The following is a 23,673-nucleotide window of genomic DNA, read 5'->3' as shown; positions in this document are numbered from 1 at the left end:
AGATCCGGGAATGTCCCGGGAGACCGGGACGGTCTGGCCACCCTACAGCTCTCCAGCTTTGCCCCAAACAACATGGGGAGAGCTGGCCAAGCACAACAAGCAGCAACAAATCAAACACAGAAACCTTTTAAAACAGTAAAAAACTTAACTTTTAACAATACAGGAACTTTGCCAACCCCTCCCCCCCAAAAAAAAACCCCCTTCACACTAACCCCAAGAAATCCAAGCCACCCAAATCAGGAGAAGTAAAAGGACACTGCACTTTTAAAAGTCCTCTCACTAAATTAAGATATGGGCAAATTGGCAAAAAAAAAAAAAAACCCACCCCAGCAGAACCCCCTAACCCCAAATAAGCTAGTACCCACCACCCAAATCTGGACAAGTAAAGGGACTCTGAGTCTTAAAAAGTCCTTTTACAACTAAAATAAAAACAAGAAATCCAAGAATGTCTTACCTTTTAGACGTGTTCTCTTACGCCAAGCAAGTCTGGTAAGGCTGAGCAGCAGCAGCTGCCTGAAGCCAAAGGGCCAGAACAGAACAATCTCTCTCACACACATACAAAAGAACAACATTGTTGCTGATGGCTGGAGGATCAGCTACGCAAAAGCCCTTCAAAGCATGCATTTGCAATGCATTTTGCAAATGCATGCTTTGGATTGGCTGCTGGGGCTCCTCTTCCCCCTTCCCCCCCTCCCTGATCTCAGGGAGGCTATGGGAGAGGCGGGAAAGGAGACAAACAGCTCCCCTGAGGCTGCAGAAGCTACTTTCCCGCCTTTTGTATTGACAGCCGTATACTTACGAATATTTATACGGAAATATACGGGGAGCTTTACTCGGCTCCCGCATAATGGGCCCCAATTGGAATCGGCTGTATGTGATTCCGTATAAAGCCGAATCAGGGGTGATTCGGCGGTTGATTCGGTTCAGCCGAACCGAATGCACACCCCTAGTCTGTACCCCATTACTCTTTGTAATTGGGCCTATTGGGTGTGTCACGCTGGTTGTGCATGCCCTTCTCTCCATTTTCCTGCTGAACAGACATCTGCACTTCTGGACCAGGTAGTATCACCTCTTCAATGATCCCTAAAAATCCCTATCAATCACCTCTGTTTTTCCTAGTCTCTTGATTGCTTGTATCATATTTCTCTCTGTGTGTGATTGTACCCATTGACATATTTCCAGTAAACATTATAAAACATGTATTTCTGGAGTTTTTCTGTCTAAAAACCAGACCTCTGTATTATTATTATTGGAGAAAAGATCCTTGCTTTAAAACACTCTACCAGGTCTTAAAAAAAAAAAAAAAGGTAAAGGTAGTCCCCTGTCGTTTCTGACTCTGGGGTGTTGTTGCATCACGACATTTCACGGCAGACTTTTTGCTGGGTGGTTTGCCATTGCCTTCCCCAGTCATCTACACTTTTCCCCCAGCAAGCTGGGTATTAATTTTATCGACCTTGGAAGGATGGAAGGCTGAGTCAACCTTGAACTGGCTACCAGAACCCAGCTTCCGCTGGGATTGAACTCAGGTCATGAGCAGAGAGCTCGAATTGCAGTACTGCAGCTTTACCACTCTGCACCACGGGGCTACCAGGTCTACCTCTGCTAATTTCCCCATAAAAAGAGGAGACCTCCAACATTTTCAATAACAATGATAATTACTACCCAGGATGCCAACTGCTTCCAGCTCATCAATCAGTTCTTCCCTGTTGGTGAGAATCAAGTTCAAGATAGGAGATCTCCTTGTTTCCCTCTCCACTTTCTGAAAAATGAAGTTCTCAGCAAGACAAGTCAGGAATTTATTTCACCTTTCATTTTTAGCAGAACTGGAATTCCAAAACATGTCTGGGTAATTGAAATCTCCTTTGACCACTGTGTCCCTTCTCTTTGAGAGCTTTGCAGTCTGTTGTAGGAGTATCTCATCTATGTTCTCTGCCTGGCTTGGTGGCCTATAGTAGACCCCCACCATAATATCACTGTTATTTCTTACTCCCTTTATTTTTACCCAGAGACTCTCAACTGAACTGCCATGCTCAGATTGCAAAGTATATACCTCCTTCACATATGATGCTATGCCTCTGTCCTTCTTTATTTGTCTTTTTCTTTTAAAGAAATTGTACCCCCAAATCCTAATATTCCAATTGTGAGTGTCATCCCACCAAGTTTCAGTAATACCTATTAGGTTATAGTCCCTTTCCTGCGTTAGGACTTACGGTTCCTCCTGCTTGTTTGCCATACTTGGCGCATTAGTGTAGAGACATTGGAATCCATGTTTTATGCACTTTGAGGTTTTTGTTTCCTTACGTACCTGTAGCATATGTGCCACTTCCTGCAAAACTTTAGCATTCTTATCTCCAGTTATTGGCAACCCATTAGGCTTTGAATTATTGTCTTACTCCCCCATGCAATTTAGTTTAAAGCCCTCCTTATTAAGTTAGCAAGGAGGGCTTTAAACTAAAAGTAGTATAAGTCTCTCAAAGTATTGATGATAGTTCTTCAACTTTCTACTTCTTGTATTTGTCCTGGATTTTGTGTGCTGATGCTAAATATAAAATGATCCTCTTTGACTGCTCTATTTTAGTTTGGCCTTATTTTGACATTTTCTTTTTCTTCAGGTATCTCTGAAATAACAGCATATGTTGTGCTTCTGATGACTTGTTTTGGTATAAGTTTATATTTTTAGCAAGTAGCCTTTTTGGAACTCTTCCTTATGTTTACATGATTTTCCTATGCACACAAACCTTGTGGATAGATTACTTCTGTCCTTTTGCATACAAAGCACAGTACCCATAACTTTTTTTTTGTATACTTTTTATGGATGAAAATAAGGCTGATGGTAATACAATCAGAGTATGGTTTGAATGTGCATTCCTTGCTCTGAAAACAAATGTGCTGAAACTACTTCCACCACATTGTAAAATGGCTGTTGATCTGCCCTCTAAAACCCATTCATTATCTGCAATACAAACACATGCATGGAAAAATGGATCGCTAAAAAGGCGTTATAGGAGCTGAAATATTACCTCTCCTGTTCTTGTTTGACTTGAGAAGAGAGCTATTTAACTTTAACCTCTTGAATGAAGTCAGCCATTTCCTTGATCTAGTACAATAATCATACAAAAATGGACAGGATTGCAATTTTTAAATGACTGGGGAAACTGCAGAGCTGTGCTAAATGAAGAGCACAGAGAGAAGGGCTACCCAAAGTTCAGATTTCTCTTTCCTTCCCTCACAGAGAGGTAAAAAGCACCCTGCTACTTTTATTAAGTGTGTCTGTCCTAATTTAAACAAAGAACAGGGAATGACAGTTTTTTCACATTCACTGTCATTTATTTTGGAAGGCAGACTGTCCTTATCTGGTATAAGAATAGAATGTCTAGAAAGTCAGGTCAAGATGTGCGTTTATCCATCCTTTTCTACCCTTTCACTTACCAAGTCAATGTGAAACGTGCCATTAAGAAGAAGATGATGAAGAAGAAGATATTGGATTTATATCCCGCCCTCCACTCCGAAGAGTCTCAGAGTGGCTCACAATCTCCTTTACCTTCCTCCCCCACAACAGACACCCTGTGAGGTGGGTGGGGCTGGAGAGGGCTCTCACAGCAGCTGCCCTTTCAAGGACAACCTCTGCCAGAGCTATGGCTGACCCAAGGCCATGCTAGCAGGTGCAAGTGGAGGAGTGGGGAATCAAACCCGGTTCTCCAGATAAGAGTCCGCACACTTAACCACTACACCAAACCGGCTCTCCAACACTAAACTGGCTCTCCACACCAAATTGTGTTAAAAATTGTGTTGGACACATGTTACTTGCCCCAAGTGTGTTTCTCAATAATACAAAGTACACTCTTATACCAAGTTACACCTAGTCTAGGCATTATTGATTTCAGTAGGCTTAGAGTGAAGTATTGTTGCTTAAGTCTGCACTGTAGATTTGATCCAAAATAAATAATTTAAATTGATTTAGATTCCAGGGGAGCAACACACTTGTGAGCCTTTAGTCGGTTTTTTTCATGTGGCACAAGACACTGCAAAATACACAGAGAAATCTGTTCCATGAATGAAGTTCCATTTGGGTTGCCCTCCCACATGGGGACAGGGAATCCCCCAATTCGGAAGCCCTTCCCCCACTTCAGGGTAATCAGAAAGCAGTGGAGGGGGAATGACTGCTGGCACTCCATTAGTTCCTAGGGAGACACAGGGTATAAAGGAGAATTGAACTGTGAGCATCTGGGGCGTCAAAATTAAAAACTAAATTTGGAAAGCATTTTTTAAGGCTGAAGCTCAGCTTTGAACTTTTATGTAGAAAATGAAAATTGAACCAAGGGCTTTGGTGAGATTTGTAACTACTAGGGACACATTTTGAAAGTAGCCTGGAGAGATCCCATTTAAGAAGGTTCTGAGACTGTAAGCTAACAGATAAGAGACTCTTTAAAAGTATATGCTGCTTTGAAGTTGGAGAAAAGGGGGTTATATAACAAAAAAGAAAATGCCTTGACATGAGAGTTACAAATTTCAGGCTATGGAAATCTGCACATAGACTCAAAACCCGATGATATAAAGTGGCATTATCTGCTATTGCTTCAGCTTTAAAATAACCTAGTGAAAGGACAGCAGAATAGTGCTGAAAAAGCAGCACAGTATTTAAATGGATTTGTTATTTTGAAAGGAAACTGAGTGAGCTAGAGAACAGACAGGTGGACTAGGCTTAAAAAATGCAATGGTGCAAAACTGAGTCACATACGCATGCAGCAACTTCCATATATAAGTCCCACAACCACATGGAGTTAAGACTTGAAAATCATAATTACAAAAGACTGACTCGCTGTGAGCCAGATCCTCTTCCTATCTGAGCAAATAGGAGATGGACAAAGATTATTGCCGCCATTCCTCTCTCATTTTTTTCAGTCCATGTCCTTTAAAGAAGTCATTAGTTTCCTTTAGAGGTCCTTTAAAGAAGTCATAATTTTGCTAGGATAACACTGAGTATTCACAAAATATTTTAACAAAATATTGTTCTTACCAGGATTATATCCACAAAAACATATTTGTTTTTTTGCCCTTCTCAGGAAAAAATAAGATTTCTGCAGTATCATTAGAATCTACTCACATTTTAGCCCATTTGTCAAGTTCTTCATCCAAGTATGTTTTAATTTTCTTTGGCTGAAGTCCAAGAGAATTACCAGCAAAGTAGATGCAGTTTTCATCCTCATTCACTAAAGCTGAATTAGCTGAGGGGAGGGGGAAAAAATTAAACATTGCAACTTTTACTGTCCTTGCTCACACAAAATAGCACATGAAAAATAAAATATTCACTTGTAACTGAAGTTTGTAGTTGATTAATTAAATGCATGGTTTCATAAGTATTCCTGAAATAACCCTTCAGTACACAGATTAAAAGGCAACAGTCTTGTTTGACACATACAGTTCTCTTAATTGCCATATGTCATATATTTACTAAATAAAATCAGAATAGAATATAATGTGATATAGTTCCATGCTGAACTTGTTTGAGAAATACATGAACTATGTGAAAGCAGCCCTTGGAAAATCTTAAAAGACAGGCCTCAGGCTTTTAATGCATGGCTTCTAGCATATGTATCCCATGCATGACAATATTGTATTAATATTATTTACATCCTGCTTTTCCAGAAGTTAAAGCAGCTCAAATAATTTAAAAAAGGAGATACAAATTAAACAATAGATGCATGAAAAAAAATCCATCAATAACTACTAGCCCAGGTGATTAACAGCACAATCCGGGGTGGGGGAGAGCGGAAAATCTTTTGGGAGCAGACGAGCCGCTACGTGGGTGCAGGAAGGGTTTGCGCCGATGTACGACCAGCGCTGCCACAGTGGAGGGGAGTTACGTGGATGGGGGGCTGCCCGAGCGCCTTTCCACCTGAAGGCAGCTGCGCCTGAGGGCTGTGCCCGAGCGTGGGCTGAAGTGAGGCAGAGCGCGGCGTTCAGGTGGAGGAGGGGATGGAGTTGGAGGTGCAACCAGGCTTAGGTGGCTTCCTGAGCAGTTTGGCCCACGACACGCACCCCTGAGAGGCGCAACATTACGCCTGCAAAAATAGCGGCGTGTCCCATAGGCACTCGTTGAAACCAAAAACAAAGGTCGCCTCCATCATTGTGGAAGCTTGCAAGCCCCTTAGGGAGTGGCATGATTGCCTCACCAATCCCCTTGTGCCTTGGCCTGGCGAAACCCCTCCCTGGCACCCAATCGCACCCCCCCTCCTAGAAATACTTTTGCTCTGCCTCGCACAACTCAGTTGTTAGGTACAGGTTCACGTGGCGGGAAGTTCTGCTGGCGAACTCCCGGCCATACAGGCTTAGAGTGAGGGACTGGCAGGCACGCTGGTGACGGGTTTTGCACCGGGTGGTTGCTTGACAGTATCTTTGACTTGCGAAGGTAACTGCTCTTGTTTCCAGGTCCCCACAGGTTCTGGGCTCCTGGAGGCTCTACATATGAGGACCGTCACCCATGGCTGGGTAAGTTCCACTGTCCCCCCCCATCCTCCCCCTTCCCTCGCTGTCAACCGCTCGGTGTGCGAGCGTCTCTGGCACTTGAACCTGGCAGTGGGCTCCAGTAGGGGGCATTTGCTGAGCCCACTTCCCTGTGCTGCTGCCTGCTCCCTTCCCTTGGTCTACCCTCTGCCGCACTCCCAACCCCTGGAAGGGCACACAGGGTGGGGGGGGGGGTTGGCAGCTGCCCCGATGTGGGGAGGTGGGTCAGAGACTGTCCCTTTAAAAGAGCACCCGGCTGAAATGCAGCCTGCTCTTCCAACTGCCACCCCTGCAGGTGCTCTTGATCTCTGTCTCCATTTTGCAGGGGGGACTCCAACACAGAGGCTTCCACGTGTGTCGCTCCACCCCACTCCCTCAGCTGCTTCTGCCTGCTGCTTGGAATGGAGCCCCGCCCTGTGCACTCCAGGGATGTGAGACTGCCCTGTGCACTCCAAGGACACTGTTGCACTCTGTTCTGGAAAAATCAAGTCTGAGCTATGCCCTCTGTTGTCTTTCCTGCTTGGCATCTGCTGCACATTCCCAGAGCAACCCCCCTCCTGTCAGTGGCCTCTCCAAGGGAATGCCTGGGAGAGTGGGCAGACTTGGTTCTTGGCGGGGAATGGACTATGAGCCACCTCGCTGCCCGCTGCGTGGCTGGACAGGGGAGGGGGGGTGCCGCCCCTCAGCCTGCCTAGGCTGATGGTCTACCCGACCGCAAAGGGCTGTTATGCACTGGGCACTTGGGGGGGGGGTGCTGAAGTGGATGCATGCCCAGAGGCTTGCACTCTGAGTTCTGTGGCCCCCAGGGGAGGTGTTTCTTGCACATAGCAGGGGGCAGCAGCAGGGCAACACCAGGGTGGGGCTCCAGGGGGTGTCTTTCGGACTTGGTCTGGCCGCTCCCAGAAACACATTCCAGCTGCTGTCTAGGACAGCGAACTGCTGCACTTGGCACTTCCTGCTTGTCCACGCATGCCTCCGCCCGCCTGCCTGCCATTGGCAGAGTCTCTGACAGTGGGAGGGAGTGGGGGGATTGACGGCCTCTCAAGCGCAGGCTTTCCGCCGCCTCACCCAGTCACGTGCAACGAGCTGGCCAATCCCGTGGTCTCGTGCGAGCCTGCGCCTCCCCCACCCCTGCCTTGGCAGCGGGCCAATGGCGTGTGCCTTGGCGGAATCACCATGGTGACAGGTTCTCTCTCGCTCATCGGGTCGCTCTTCCCCCTCCAAGCGTGGCGTAACGTCTCCCCTTTGGAAGCCGACGAGCAGCACCATAGATCCACCCATGCCCAAGCGGCCAGCCGCCACGTACGTCTGTATTGGGCTGCCTGAGTACTGCCCTATTCAGAGGCACCAAGCCTCTGAATACAGTGCTAGAGGTAACATCAGGAAAAGGCGTTAGCTTCTATATCCTGTTTGTTGGACCTCCATGAAAACTAGTTGGTGGCTATGTGAAATGCATTGTTGGACGAGATGGACCACTGGTTTGATCCATCAGGATTCTTCTTGCATTGTAACTTGGTGGTTGTGGTAGAAAGTGCCATCAAGTTACAGTTAACTTATGGATTTTCAAGGCAAGAGTCTTTCAGAAGTTTTTTGCCATGCCTGCCTAGGCATCATGACCCCAGGACTCCTTTGGTAGTTCCCATTGAAGTGATTGACCAGGACCAACCCTGCTTAGCTTCTGAAATCTGGCAAGATTGGTCTATTTTTCCCAATCAACAGTCAACTAATCTGTCTTCATTCTTTGGTGGAAAACCACCTAATTTAATACAAAGTTTAACATCAACAACAGCAAAACAGCGAAGAAGCTGTGCATTTTCTGCTGTGGTATACCTATAATATGGCAATTAATCTTCCCTAAGAAGCCACAGCTCAGATTCACCTGGGGTGCTGTTTGTGGCACCTTGGGGAGGGGGAGAGCAAGGGCATTGGTGGCAGGCTGGATGGATGGGGGGGGGGGCAGGCCTATCAGTGGGTCCTAAGTGTCCTGGGGGTGGGGGCATCTTGGTTGCTATTTAGGGAACCTTGCTGCCCCTGCTCACCATGTTCAGCATTGGACAACTTGGCCCACCTTCCTGACCCCTTTATTTAGGTGAAGTTCAATGGAGTTTGCATGGGATTTTAACTTGATTTTCTTCCTTGACACAACTTGTCACGGCAGGAGGCCAAATCCATTTTCAGGAAAGCCAACCTGCATGCCTATTTTCATGAGTGTGGGAATCCCATTAAGAGATTTTGGCATGAGGGTCCTGTAGTGTATCAAGAAATGTCATGCGACCCGACGGGGGGGGGCAACTGGGCAGTCCCAGGAGCCCCAGCGCCGGGAGCCTGTCCCCGCCTATCCACAGCTGTGGCGGGAAGTTTAAAGGGGCTGGATTGGCCCGACCAACCCAGTAGGCAGTACCCGGGATTGTATATAAGCGGGACCCGGCCCGCGTGCTCTCTCTCTTGCAACGTGCTCCTAATAAACCATGTTGCCCTACTCTCGTCTCCGCTTCGAGTACGTTACACTGGCGACGAGGATGGGATACTAGCCTCAGCGGCTACGACGGAGATCTGGGCAACAAGCGACCGCCGCCGCCATCATGGCCAACCAAGGCGGGATCACCGGCTACCTCGAGCCCTTCGACCCGACCAACCCAGAGGGATGGGAGTCCTACGCGGAGCGGGTCGAGTTCTACCTCCGGGCCAACAAGATCACTGACGCCGGAGCAAAGAGGGACGTTCTCATGAGCGTCTGCGGGCCTGCCACGTTTGAGATCGCCAAGGGTCTCTCGGCACCCGCCCGTCTGACAGAGAAATCCTACGACGAGATCATCCGACTCCTCACGGGACACTTCTCACCACAGACTTCGCGGGTGGCTCGCAGGTTCCTGTTCCACAAACGGGACCAGATCGCGGGCGAGTCCGCCGCGGACTACCTGGCGGCCCTCCGCAAACTCGCCGGGAACTGCAACCTTCCCCAACTGGAGGAAGCCCTGGCGGACAGATTCACGTGGGGCCTCCGCGACGAGAGGCTCCAGCAGAAGCTCTTCGCCAAAGAAGAGCTCACTCTCCAGGCCGCCTTCAGCGAAGCGGTGGCATGGGAACGAACCGCACGAACGTTTCCCCGGGCCAAGATGGAGGCTGCCCACCACGGAGAGCTGGACCACGATGGCCCCGAGGAGGAGGAAGCCCATCAGCTACACCGCCCAGCCGGGCCACCCAACAGAGCGACCCAACGCCCCCGAGCGACCGACCGACCACCAGCGTCGGAGAGAGCCCCGGCCACCAAGTGCGCCAGCTGCGGCGGCCCCCACGAGCGGAGAGACTGCCAATACCGGACCTGGGACTGCAGGAGCTGCGGAAAGACCGGCCACATTGCCAGGGCTTGCCGAGCCAAGCCCAACCGCAGGAAGCCGACCACGTACCACGAGTCCGCGGAGTCCCACGCGGTAGACTCCACGTCCCTACAGGTACTGAACTTGCCCCACGATTCCCCCGATAAAATCAAAGTGGCGGTCCTTATAGAGGGGAACCCCTGCCAAATGGAGGTGGACTCAGGGTCCTCCATTTCCCTTATTGCGGAAGAAACCCTAAGAGAACTGTGTCCCCGCCAGCGGCTGCAACTTCGGCCGGCAGACTTCATACTCCGGGACTTCCAGAAGAACCCGGTGCAAATTGCGGGGTGGGCACGGGTACAAGTCGAGCGGGGGTCCTTCCACGGCCCGCTGGACATCCTGGTGGTTAAGCGCCAGCTGGCCACCCTGCTAGGTCTGGCCTGGTTCAAACCCTTGGGAATCCGAGTGGAGGGGGTGGGCCAGACCATCACGCCCCGGGGGTTCGGGGAGATTTGCAAGGAATTCCCCGAGGTATTCGATGGGTCCCTAGGGAGCTACCGGGGGCCGCCCATCTCCTTGCCCCTAGATCCCGCGGTCAGACCGATTCGGCTCAAGGCCAGGAGGGTTCCATTCGCCTTGAAACCTAAGATTGAGGCAGAGTTAGACCGCCTCACGGCACAAGGCGTCCTCGAGCCGGTGGACTACGCCACCTGGGAAACCCCCATAGTTACCCCCATCAAGCCGAACGGGGAGGTGCGGATCTGTGCCGATTATAAATGCACCATAAACAAGGCACTACAGGACAACCCCTACCCAGTGCCAGTGGTGAGCCATGTCCTGGCCACCCTAGCGGGGGCTAGGATATTTGGGAAGCTAGACCTGGCCCAGGCCTACCAGCAGCTCCCAGTAGACAATAAGACGGCGGAGGCCCAAACGATCGTGACCCACAGGGGGGCTTTCCGGGTAAAGAGACTTCAGTTCGGGGTTAGCGTCGCTCCGGGGATTTTCCAGAGCCTAATGGACGCTCTCCTTAAAGGGATCCCAGGAGTCCAGCCGTTTTTCGACGACGTTTTAGTCGCCGCCCCGGACCCCGATGAATTCGGCAACCGCCTTCGAGAGGTGCTCCGCCGGTTCCAGGCAGCGGGGCTCAAGGTCAAGAGAGAGAAATGCTTGCTGGGGGTTCCACGGGTGGAGTTTCTGGGGTTCGCCGTCGACGCAGCAGGCATCCACCCCACGGAAGAAAAGACCCGAGCCATAGTGCAAGCTCCGGCTCCCACTTGTAAAGCGGAGCTCCAAAGCTTCTTGGGGGTGCTCAACTTTTACCACTCCTTCCTCCCCCACAAGGCAGCCTTGGCGGAACCCCTTCACCGGCTGCTGGACAAAAAAGCCCCTTGGGTTTGGGGCAAGCGACAGGCCGCGGCGTTTCAGGCGGTCAAGGACGTCCTGGTGTCCAATGCGGTGCTCCACCATTTTGACGAGGCACTCCCCGTCATCCTGGCCTGCGATGCGTCGCCGTATGGGGTGGGAGCAGTCCTGGGGCACCAGCTTCCGGACGGGAGGGAGGTACCGGTCGCATATTACTCCCGCACACTCACTTCAGCCGAGCGCAACTACGCGCAAATAGATAAAGAGGCCCTGGCAATCGTGGCAGGGGTCCGGAAGTTCCATGAGTATCTATATGGGAGAAGGTTCACCATTGCCACGGACCACAAGCCCCTCTTAGGTCTACTGGCCCCAGACCGACAAACCCCCCAAATACTCTCACAGCGCGTGTTGAGGTGGAACCAATTCCTCAACTCATACACGTACACACTGGTTCATAGGGCCGGCAAGGCTATGGGACACGCGGATGCGCTTAGCCGTTTGCCGCTGCCGGAGACGGGTCCGGACCCCGCACCCGCACACCAGGTCATGATGATAGAGAGCCTCCCAGAGCCGCCCCTCCACGCAGCGGAGGTGGCCAAGGCCACCCAGAAACACAGGACACTGGCACGGGTGCTCGACTGGGTGGTGAGGGGGTGGCCAGAGGGAAACATGGGGGAAGAATTCAAGCCTTACAAGGCGAGGAGGGAGGAATTAGCCGCACACAAGGGCTGCATACTTTGGGGCAGTAGGGTAGTGATTCCACCCCCGCTCCAAAAGCGTGTTCTAGAATCCCTACACGAGACTCATCCCGGCATAGTGCGGATGAAGGCTCTGGCCAGGAGCTACGTCTGGTGGCCGGGAATGGACGGGGAGATCGAGGGCTGGGTCCGCGGGTGCCAGACCTGCCAGGAATCACGGCCCGAGCCGCCCAGCGCCCCCGTCACTAGGTGGGAGTCCACCCGGAAACCATGGTCGAGGCTCCATATCGACTTTGCGGGCCCATTCCAGGGGCAGACCTTCATCATAATGGTGGACTCCTACACCAAATGGCTGGAGGTCATCCCCGTAGGGTCCACCTCGTCCACAGCCGCGATCAGAGCTCTGCGCAGGGTCCTATGCACACATGGCATCCCGGACACCATAGTCTCTGATAACGGGGCCGCCTTCACCTCAGCCGACTTCCAGGCGTTCCTGCAAAGATATCTGATCAGGCACATAAGGTCGGCTCCCTTCCATCCGGCCACCAACGGCCAGGCGGAGCGGATGGTCCGCACAACAAAGGAGGCCCTCGGCCGGATTGTACAGGGGAACTGGGACCACAGGCTGGCCGCGTTCCTCTTCGATAATCGGATCACCCCTAACCCGGTCACAGGAGTCAGCCCGGCTGAGCTCCTCATGGGACGCAAACTCATAACCCGGCTGGACCGGCTGCATCCCGACCGAGCTTCAGACACCCGCGGGAGCCCCGAAGTCCGAGACGCCGCCCGGGGCTTCTTCGCGGGCGACCCAGTTTTCGCCAGAAACTATGCTAGGGGCCCCGATTGGGTGGCGGGGCGGGTACTGAGGGTAACCGGGTCCCGCCACTACGACATATCAACGGAGGGGGGCCAGGTACTACGGCGGCACATTGACCAGTTGAGGCGCCGCACCCTTCTGGAGGCCCCCACAGACACGGACGAGGCTATATCCAGCGAGGAGCCTAACGGTGACCGCCTAGAGGACGCGATCCCAACATCCGTGATGCGGGCGCCGGAGGGACCGGAACCGACTGAGCCCGAGGGATCCGCTGAACCGGACGGGCCGCCCCCGTCCACCCCAGGACCTACCGAGGCACCATCCTCGGCGGCCGCGCCGCCGACACCGGGACCCCCCCGACGGTCCACTCGGGAGCGCCGGCCCCCCGCATACTTACAGGACTTTGTACATTAACCAGGGGGGGAGGGGTGTAGTGTATCAAGAAATGTCATGCGACCCGACGGGGGGGGGGCAACTGGGCAGTCCCAGGAGCCCCAGCGCCGGGAGCCTGTCCCCGCCTATCCACAGCTGTGGCGGGAAGTTTAAAGGGGCTGGATTGGCCCGACCAACCCAGTAGGCAGTACCCGGGATTGTATATAAGCGGGACCCGGCCCGCGTGCTCTCTCTCTTGCAACGTGCTCCTAATAAACCATGTTGCCCTACTCTCGTCTCCGCTTCGAGTACGTTACAGGTCCAGTGGTATACCTAGCCCAGGGGCACAGCCAGTGTTCACCTTCATGTTCAGGTGGCAGGGGAAACCATCTCAGGGCATCTGGACTTGTGGAATCTAGAGACCTGTCATCTCAAGTTGTCCAGTGGATAATCAACTGGCAGGGGATCAGTTGATGATCCAGTACCCCATGCAGTACCCCAAGCATACTACAGCTGTAACCAACAAAGTTGTGTCCAGTTTTATTCCAGTTTTCTGAAAAACTGTGTGCACATGTGTTATTTCAACTGAAGCTGTGAACGGGGTTTATTTAGTTGGGGTGTTGAGGAACTCTTTGCCTTGGGTGGCCACTCCCCCCCCATCCCCCTTGGTGCTGGGACTGTAAACATAATAAATACACTTTAGATTATCTTTTTTGCTGGATTGTACCAAACATGAGCAGCTCTTTTCAAAGCAGATGGTGAAAGTTGGAAGCATGTGGCATTCATTGAAAATGGACATGCTAGTATAATGACTTATGGAAAGCAGATCATGTGCAAAGAGGAAAACTTGACAAGGTCGTTCTCTTTAGGGGATAAAAAGCAAAAGAGATTATTAGACATTTAAAAAATCACCTTTAATTCTCTTCACATTGCTACTTTACACCACACGTCATAACGCATGTCATTCCAGTTATGGATAGAACAGTTTTGCAAGCATCAGCTGCCAATACCGCCTGTCTAGCATATAGAAGTGGATGGCTTCAGCAGAAGTATAAAAATTAACATAAAACACTTAGAACATTATATAAATAAGACATAATGAGTGTACATTTGTCTGAGGCAATTTTATTTTAGGGCTGTAGGAAAGCAGATTAAACCACCTCAACACTATTCAGAAGAGGATTTTGTGATACTACTTTGAACTAATCACTAATGTACTTGCCAGAAGTAAGAGATGGCTAAGATAACTTCTTAATTAAAGCTTAAAGCCTTTTTTTTTTTTTTGAAAGACTAAATCACTAATGCAGTTTCAGTTTAATCTACCTACTGACGGTATGGCTGTTTTTCATCAGCATCCTTTTTTAAAACGAGCAGTAACAGAGGTGTAAATATTATTCACACTTCCAAATTAGTTCTGTTCACAGACCTTTGTTATTTTGAAAAACAATAACATAGTCTCATGTCTTTTATTTAGGTCCCAGGGTGGTGAATTTAGTAGAACTGCTTAAATTCCTATGAGCATTAGAACAGGTAATGAGTTAAAAGCTAATGGAGTCTTCTAGCCTGATCTTCACTAAGCATAAAAATGTCAGGTGAGTACTGAAGCATAAACAAACTCTACCTTCTTTCTGTCCTGCATTGTTCCTTTGCTACTCTTTGGATTATACTGTTGACAGCCTCATCTTGGGACAGAACTTTGTTCCTTTACAAAATGCTGTTTATTGCTTTTTTTCTTAACAACTTTAATAACAGTTTTTAGTGCAGACCCACTGCAATCTATGTAGATTGTTCAATTCCATTGAATCAACTCCTATCTCTCCTCTCTGGTGGAGGCACCACAATTCACTGGTCACAAGTATTTCATTTGTGCTAATCAACTGCTTCCTAGTGTCTTTGCCCAACTTCACATCGTTGCTTGAACTTTTACTTGTCCATTATATTGGCCCTTTCTTATAAAGAAAGTAAGTCAAGTGAGTAGTTAGTCAAGTGAATCTTGGTCAAGTGAGTAGCAAATAGGATTTAATCATTCTTAGAGACTAAATTGAATTGAAATTGGGTTGATTGGCCAATTCTAAGAGTGAAAATAGCAATACCAGAGCATGGTGGCATCCATGAGTCCTACCACAACTATTTTAAAGGGGTTTAAAAATGCTGGTAGGGCCTGATCCTGGTGGGCCCCATGGCATTTTGAAATCCCTTTAAAATGGCATTGTCATCCATGGATTGGATCTGTGGATGCTGTCATGTCTAATTTTGTCCTCCCTAATATATGAAGTGGGACGGTATATAATGTTGCTTTATTCCACTTCCAACAAGATCACTCAAGCTGTCATGGATCTCAACATGATCCTCCCCCTCTCCCCCCCCCCCACTATACTTCATCAGAAGCTTGCTATATGCTGGGCAGTGACTTGTTCAAAGTCAACAATTTTGCTTCATGACAGAGATGGGAACTGAAGCTCAATAATTCCAGCCTTAGTAAACACTCTAATCTTTATGCCATGCTGACTCTCATTCTCTGAAGTTGGTTATGTCTCAAAAGAGCATTTAGCTGATACCTGCAGGTGAGTAGAATTATTTGTATATTGTACAATTTAATAGATTCCAGCATTATATTTTGAGATCAGTAAGTTATTTATTGTTCCATGATCATATTTCTAAGCCACATCCTGGCCCAGCAAGGATTAATCATGTTGGAATGGAGCTGGCTGAGCAGGTAAGGATGGTAACCACTGCACCTCCTAACTTCCTGCTAGCTTTTCCTCATTCTGTTTGGGAGTCAGGGTGAGCTATGGGGAAATGCTATTCCAGGGACTTTTTTTTTTCCTCCCAGTCCACCTCTGATTGAAATAACCAGTGTATTTAGACTGTGTCCATTAAAAGCTAGTAGCATTAAGAAAAAAACGTTACACTTAATATCCGGCGGAGATTTGCTAAAAACATTGGACAATATTGCTGTCTACAGAGAGAATGGCCTCATTAGAATACGCAGGAAAAAGGCAGTAACTGAATTTGTTCTCCCACTTCCATGTAGCCCAAAGAACAAAGTACAGGGAGTCACACAACTCACTTCTGCACAATTTGGTAGGATTCATGGGAGATCCACATGCAGACACCTGTTTGCACATGTGGGGAGCTGAATGACTGCATACATATTGCTTTCATTCTATACTATGATGACAGGCCAAATATTTTGATTCTGAAAAGGATACTCAAGCAGGTTTTCTACATGCAAGTACTAACATAGATGGACTTCCAGTATATTGTATTTCCTTTACCCTGTTTCTCTACTAGATCTGATAAATTGCCTCCCTCCACCTCCATAGAGAAGTATCACTAGGATCTGGGAGATTCAGGTTCAAATCTAGGTTCTGCCATGGAGGCTTAATACTGGGTAACTTTGTGCCAATCACATGCTCTTAGCCTAGCCTACCTTTCAGGATTGTGATTAGAGGTGTGCAAAAAAACCAGGGTTTTTTTTTTTGTTTGGGTCTATTGGACCAGAACATTTTTTTGGTATTTCCAAAAAAAATCTGTATCCCAAAACTGGTTCAAAACCGGTGCAGAGCTCTCATCTCCCAACACCCCAGCTGATCCTCTCCTGCAACCAGAAGAGCAAGAGAGTATCAGCTGGGCTGATAGGAGCTGGAGCTCTGTGCTGCCTTAGCTGATTCCGGCTCCTCTTGCAGCTCACGCTCAGCTGTACCAGTAGCTGATCAGATTCTCTGATCTGTATTCAGCTTAAAGAATACTTTAAAAATACTGGTAAGGTATTCTTGGGTATTTTTTCAGCTCGATTTATGCTGAATGCTCACCTCTAATTGTGATGAGGATCAATGGAGGAGAGGGGAACAATGTAAGATGCACTGGATCACCTTTGTAGATAAACGTAGGGCATAGTCAAAGTAAGTAAATAAATCTGTATATTTAGAATCACTGACCTTGGTAGAACTACCTGTTGCCTAGTACTGCATTATCTAACTCTTGAGTACATTAGTGACTTTATTTTTTTAATGTTGTTATACATGTATTTGCAAGGCAGTTAGCAGGCAAAACAGCACAAATATTCAGGCTATGATTAGGAGAAAATATCTCCATTGTCCATAATCTTTTAACAGGCAACTTAAAGAGTCAGTAGAGTGGTCTTAAAACTTCCTCCAAAATAAGCATTTTGATACCACCAACTTTCACATAAAATCAGGGCTTTTTTTGTAGCAGGAACTCCTTTGCATGTTAGGCCACATACATCCCTGATGTAGCCAATCCTCCAAGAGCTTACAGGGCTCTTAGTACAGGGCCTACTGTAAGCTCCAGGAAGATTGGCTACATCAAGGGTGTGTGGCCTAATATGGAAAGGGGTTCTTGCTACAAAAAAAGCCCGGCATAAAGTAATTAGGTTGCTTGAAAAAGCATTCAGATTAAAGCTACTGTATGTGGTGAATCAGTCAAATGCAGATTGCAAATGTGCATATTGTTTGTCAAGCCATACAAAAGATGGTCGCCCTGGTGGATGACCTTCAGCGGCATCTGGATCAAGGCGGCTCGGCGGTGCTGATGTTGTTGGACCTATCGGCAGCGTTCGATACGGTCGACCATCGGCTTCTGGCGTGCTGCCTTGCCGACGCAGGGATTCAGGGGCTGGCCTTGCAATGGCTTTCCTCTTTCCTTGACGGTCGGGGACAAAGGGTGGCGATTGGGGAGGAACTGTCCCAGAGACACACGCTTGATTGCGGGGTGCCTCAAGGGGCGGTACTTTCCCCGATGTTATTCAACATCTATATGTGCCCCCTTGCCCAGATTGCCCGAAGGTATGGGCTGGGTTGTCATCAATATGCTGATGACACCCAGCTCTATCTGCTTATGGACGGCTGGCCCACCTGCGCCCCAGAAAATCTGGACCGGGCGTTACAGGCAGTGGCTAGGTGGCTTAGGCTGAGCGGGCTGAAGCTGAATCCGGCGAAGACAGAGGTCCTTTGCTTGGGTCGCTGCGGCCCGGGAAGGGAAATCCCCCTGCCAGTTTTTGACGGCGCGCCGCTGACAGCGTCGGGCAGGGTCAAGAGCCTGGGGGTGCTATTGGAGCCTTCTCTGACGATGGAGGCTCAGATAGCAGCCACTGCCAAGTCCGCTTTTTTTCACCTTAGGCGGGCGAGGCAGTTGGCCCCCTTCCTGGAATGCGACAACCTAGCAACAGTGATTCATGCTACGGTCACCTCGAGGTTGGACTACTGTAATGCCCTCTACATGGGGCTACCCTTGTGCCGGACCCGGAAACTGCAGTTAGTGCAGAACGCTGCTGCCCGGCTGCTACTAGGGCTCCCAAGATGGGAGCACATTCGGCCGGGGCTCCGGGATCTGCACTGGCTGCCAGTAATATTCCGAGTCCAGTACAAGGTGTTGGTCATTACCTTTAAAGCCCTATATGGCCTAGGACCTGTCTACCTTAGGGACCATCTCTCCCCACACGTTCCCCAGAGAGTACTACGCTCGGGTTCACAAAACCTGCTGGTAGTCCCTGGGCCAAAGGAGGCCCGTCTAAAATCCACCAGGGATCGGGCCTTCTCAATAGCGGCACCTTATTGGTGGAACCAGCTGCCGGAGGAGGTGCGGGCCCTGCGGGACCTAGGGCAGTTCCGCTGGGCCTGTAAGACAGCCCTCTTCCGGCAGGCCTATAACACCTAACTGATAATGAGAACATCTCTGGATGGAACAAAATGCTTCTATAGACCGCTGGTTTTATCTTATCTTGTTTTATTAATTATGGTTTTAATTGTATTTGTAAATGTTTTAAATCAAATTGTATGAATTATTATGCTGTGAGCCGCCCTGAGACACTTCGGTGAGAAGGGCGGGATATAAGTCCACTAAATAAATAAATAAATTCCTATTGTTGATTTGAAGTTAACTTGGGGACAACTGTGACAAACACCAGCATAACCACATTGTGAGAAAAATACCCCTAATTCCAGAACATCGTAGTCACCCGTTTGGGTGCCAGGGTGCCTGGAGACTCAACTCACACACATCTGCCAAGAGAACGTGGGTTTTGTCTACCAGACTAGAAGGGACTTATGAGTACTAACAGCCACAACGTTGCAGCAGCACTCCATGTCTCTTGAGGAGGGCTAACCAGGAGAACAGATGGTTTCCAGTCGCTCCGTGCGATCCCCATCTCGGCCGTTGTAGCAAAAGAAGTTGCGCTGCCAGGAACTGTCCAGGCAAGCAGTTTCCAGCCTTCACCAGAGACTCCATCTTGGAAGGCTAACACCACCAGCAGCTATCTTCCTGCAGTGCCAGACTCCATAACAGCGAAGCGGGAGGCTCACGTACTCAACAGATGTCTTCCATGCATAAAGCCATCAAGCTTATCTTAGGTGTGGATCCTGTCAGACTGCCTAAGCCTTTGTCCAACGGAACCCAAGACAAAGACTGGTGCCAGAAGAGGGATGAAGAAGAGGAAGAACATCTTCACCTAGAGCCAAGTGTCTTTGTATAGACCGGGTGTTACCTTAGGTAGCAATTTGGCCATCTATTGTCACCTTTTTAGATAAGCTTGACAGTTTTAATCATCCCCCACCCCAATAATTTCTCCCATTCTTTCCCTTAATGGTCATCCTGGAGCCTCCCCCTTTGACCCATTGTTACCTGGAAGTCCAATCAGGTAACCAGGGCCAGGCCTGCTCATTGGCCAGAGATGGGTAGCCAATCAGGTGCCCCCAATAAACTGCCTATTGGCTAACGCATAAGTCCAGCCCTTATGGTCATTGCAGAGCCTCCCCTTTTTCTGAGGTCATGTACCAGCTGACCACTGTCATCCACTCCTGTACCTCCCATCCCCTAATGGCTCAAGGTAGTCCTTATAAACTGTGGTCCAGCTCTGCACATCTGTGCATCTAGCAGTATCCCTACCCTGCTGTTTAGATGCATCCCCGATTCTTGGCCAGTTGAGGGTCCCTTCCCCCTAGTCCTCGTTCATCGCCATTGGAGCCTTCCTTGAAGACTACGATCGGTAATTATCGCCCTGTTTGTCCATCCTTGTGTTATCTCTGCATTTCTTTCTATTTTTATTAGGACTCTATGTGTGTTGTATGTATTCATTACCTTGTATGTGTGTTCTATATTTTTCTGGAATAAATTTTTAATTGTTTTACTTAATTAGTGTCCTTGGCAAATTTAAGCAGTAATTTCTGGACGTGTATCCTGTATGCATAGATTCTAGATCCTTTTTAAGCCAGGTGCCCACCTGTCAATTCCCCAACCTCGTTTTGAGGGCATTTTGGCTTACAACATCTTGCTTCACAGGGTTGCCTCATTGTGGGGAGCAGCCACACCATGGAATTAGCCGATTGATCCCATATTATCAGACCTGTTGCAGAAGGAGAGGACTCTTCCTTGTGGTGTCTGACTGGGGTATCTGTCAAGCTTTCATGGATTTATTTTGGAAAGCCCACATAAAAACTCTGGGTCTACCTGGACTGCCTTCCTATTCGTCATAATCTGTGTTTTTAGATTTGAGGCACGGCCCTGCCAGTTTCACGCGTGTTTCCATTTATTCTCAGAGTAGAAAAATTCACCCTGATGTGTGGGTGTGCTCCAGACACAGGTTCAAAGTCAAATAATACACCCCAGGTGGTGGGCGTGCTCTGTTTCCATTTGCGTGTTTCAGCCTTCGTGGGGGATTGTGAGTGTGGGCATGCTTAGGGTTTCCACTGGAAGAGGTCATTCCCCCAGGACACTGCATGACAGTGCTATCCAAAAGGGCTAGGGGGAGGGCCCTGGAAGCAATCATTCACTTGTGTCATAGAGGAAATGGTTGCTTTGCACCTTATCAGAGCTTTGAGGCGATACCATGTCTGCATTTTATGTCTTGTTCATGGTTGGTGAACAGAAGTTTGTGAGGGATCTGCCATCACAAACTTCCCCAAATTTTTAAAGCAGTTTGTGGCAGTTTGTGAATGCATCAGAAAGCAGGGGTTTAAGGGGACTACAGAAGATTGCCTCTTTCGCAGCCCCTGCAAAGTTTAAAGGGATTGCATGAGACAGCCCGAAACAGCTGAGCGGTGGGGCTTTCTCCAGACACCAATAAAAGAGACTGAAAGAGACTTTCAAAGCCACAGCTTTGAGTCACCGCTTCTACATGTCTGGTTTGGATCTCACCTAATCTCAGGGCTTCAAACCACTGCCTCTACATACATTGTTGCATGCTTTCATGTGTGAGTCTCAGCTCGTCTCAGGGCTTTGAATCACCACGTCTACATACATTTTTAAAAATTATTTTAGTAAATTTCTATTCCGCCCATTCCCCGTAGGACTCGGGGCGGAATACAACATACAATAAAACAATAAAATACAATAAAAACGTTTTAAAACAGACAACTCAACAGCACTCAGATTACCATGGCATCACATATTGCCCAGCCTAGCCATCTCACATCATGATATCTCATAGGGATTGCCGTTTTTATTCCAATTCCTAGCACAGATGACAATGCTGGGTGGGGAGGCCAACCAGATCAAGAATAGATGCCCGAAGCCTCAGCTAAAAGTGTGGCGGAACAGCTCCATTTAACAGACCCTACGGAAGGCTAATAAGCCAGGTAGGGCCCAGATCTCAATAGGGAGCTGATTCCACCAGGTTGGGGCCAGGACTGAAAAAGCCCTGGCCCTAGTTGAGGCAAGGAGGGCGTCTCTTGGGCCGGGGACGGTCATCAGATGTTGGGGGCCGAACGTAATAACCTCCTAGACATATATGAAAATGCTGGTTGCATATATTGCATGCTGGTTTGGGTTTGGGTTTCAGGTGGCTTCAGGGCTTCAAGCCACCAGATCTACATATGTTGTTGCATGCTTACAGGGTTTGGATCTAAATTGGATTAAAGCCTGTGAAAGCAGCTGTGCCTCCCACCTGCTCCAGTTGTGGGAGCCCATGTCCTGTCTACTCTTTGGAAACATTTCCAGACCCTGTCTGTCTGTCCTTTGCAACATGCCTTTAGAGACTCAGGTCGCTGGCTCAACATGTGTGTTTCCATTCCTTTATGGAGCAGAAAAACACATCCTTAGTGTTGATGTTGTGTGCTGGGAACTCGTGTGTTTCAGCTTTGGCAGGGGGCTGTAAAAGTTGTGGGCGTGCTTCCCTTTCTTGTGGTGTCTAGTTGTGGTGTCTGCCAAGCTGCCATGGAGTTATTTTTTTTTTGGGGGGGGAGGGTCTGGTCAAAACTCTGGTCTGCTTCTGGTCTGCCTTTCTGTCCTGTGGAACCTCCCTTTGGAGACTTGGATGGAAGCTGTGAGCAGAGGGGAGATGTTTGCCTTGCTCCAGTGCCTGGCTGGGGAGATCAGGTCAGGTGAATTTTCCCCTGAGCTGGAGTCACTGGCTTGGTCCTGAGCTATTCCATAGACTCCTATAACTGCAGCCATCTTTTCCAGAGCAAGCACACTGAAGATCTTTTGTGCGGGGGGGGGGGGGGGGGGAGTCTGTAACTGGAATCACAGAAATGTAATCAGCTCCCAACTTTGACAGATTGTAGACAAGCAGCAGGAGTGTAGCTTCAGGGGGTCCATTCTAGATCCTTTTTTGAAACTGCACCTGACATTTCCCCCATTTTCCCCCTTGGGCATTTTGGGGGCATAACTCAGACCCCTCCAAGTCTAATTTGCACATAATTTGGCAGGCATGTAGAAGTTCATCAGGGGGAGGTCCCCTGTGAGTTTGATATCGCCAGGTTGCACAGCATAGATTCTATACATCTCAACCTGCACCTATAATTTTCCCAGAAAGACCTTTCCTGGGAGGGCGTGTAACTTGAACCCGCTAAAACCAGTCTTCACCAAACCTGGATGACAGGTAAAGGAGAGTCATCTGGAAATTCATTGTGAGTTTGGTGTCTCTAACATACCAGGGGACCATTCTAACACATCACAAACTTCATGAACCTGTTCAGTTCATATGAAGCCATTTTTGTTTGTGACAGTTCTGATATGAATTGCTTTTCCCCATCCTTATTTGGGAGCATCAAATGGTGGTAAATGTAATAGTAATACCATTTGATGGTGTTATCTGTAGGCATCTTACCATTTTTAAAATATATTCCCTGCTGATTGCTTCCAGCTACATGTCAGAGTACAGGTCATTGTCAGCAGAACTTCCAGAAGCCTGAAACAGAGGTAGCTGATGGATTATGTTCTCCAGTATGAACCTAACCTTTATTTTACATCAGCATCAGGTGGCCCATTCTGTGTCCTTTTATTTTGAAGGTGACGGTGGGCGGGGGGGGGGGGGGGAGAGATAAATACCAGAACCAGACCTTTTCAGCTTTGTGGCTTACAGTACAGAAGTCCATAAAAATTCACCTGGTAAATCTTAAGCATCAAGGAATTAAAAAATAATAATCCAGGACTTTTGCTGATTTGTAGTGATTTCCTGATTGTCTGAACAGAGTCAGACTCAATCCATTTTGCCCAGTCTTGCAACTCTTCCCTGGTTGTGAGGCTCAGAAAGATGCATCTTTCTCTTCCACCATTTATTTTTAGTAGAATATTTCTGGTATGAAGAATTCTTGTATGATTTTTTTACAAATATTTTTGCTTTTTTTTTTTTTTACAAATA

At 48.6% G+C, this 23,673-nt stretch overlaps 1 protein-coding gene across 1 annotated transcript in view; it reads right to left on the bottom strand.

The window, feature by feature from the left end:
* KYNU (kynureninase) overlaps window positions 1-23,673 on the bottom strand; it is a 202,514-nt gene that overhangs the window by 174,020 nt on the left and 4,821 nt on the right. Inside the window, exon 3 of the mRNA XM_060257263.1 lies at window positions 5,105-5,225. Within this exon, the coding sequence (XP_060113246.1) occupies window positions 5,105-5,225 (121 nt within the window). The remainder of the gene's footprint in view (window positions 1-5,104; window positions 5,226-23,673) is intronic.

Source organism: Heteronotia binoei, chromosome 16 (genome assembly GCF_032191835.1).
Source record: "Heteronotia binoei isolate CCM8104 ecotype False Entrance Well chromosome 16, APGP_CSIRO_Hbin_v1, whole genome shotgun sequence".
Lineage (NCBI taxonomy): Eukaryota > Metazoa > Chordata > Lepidosauria > Squamata > Gekkonidae > Heteronotia > Heteronotia binoei.
The sequence above is the reverse complement of the archived record's forward strand: the minus strand, read 5'-3'. Positions and strand labels throughout refer to the sequence as shown.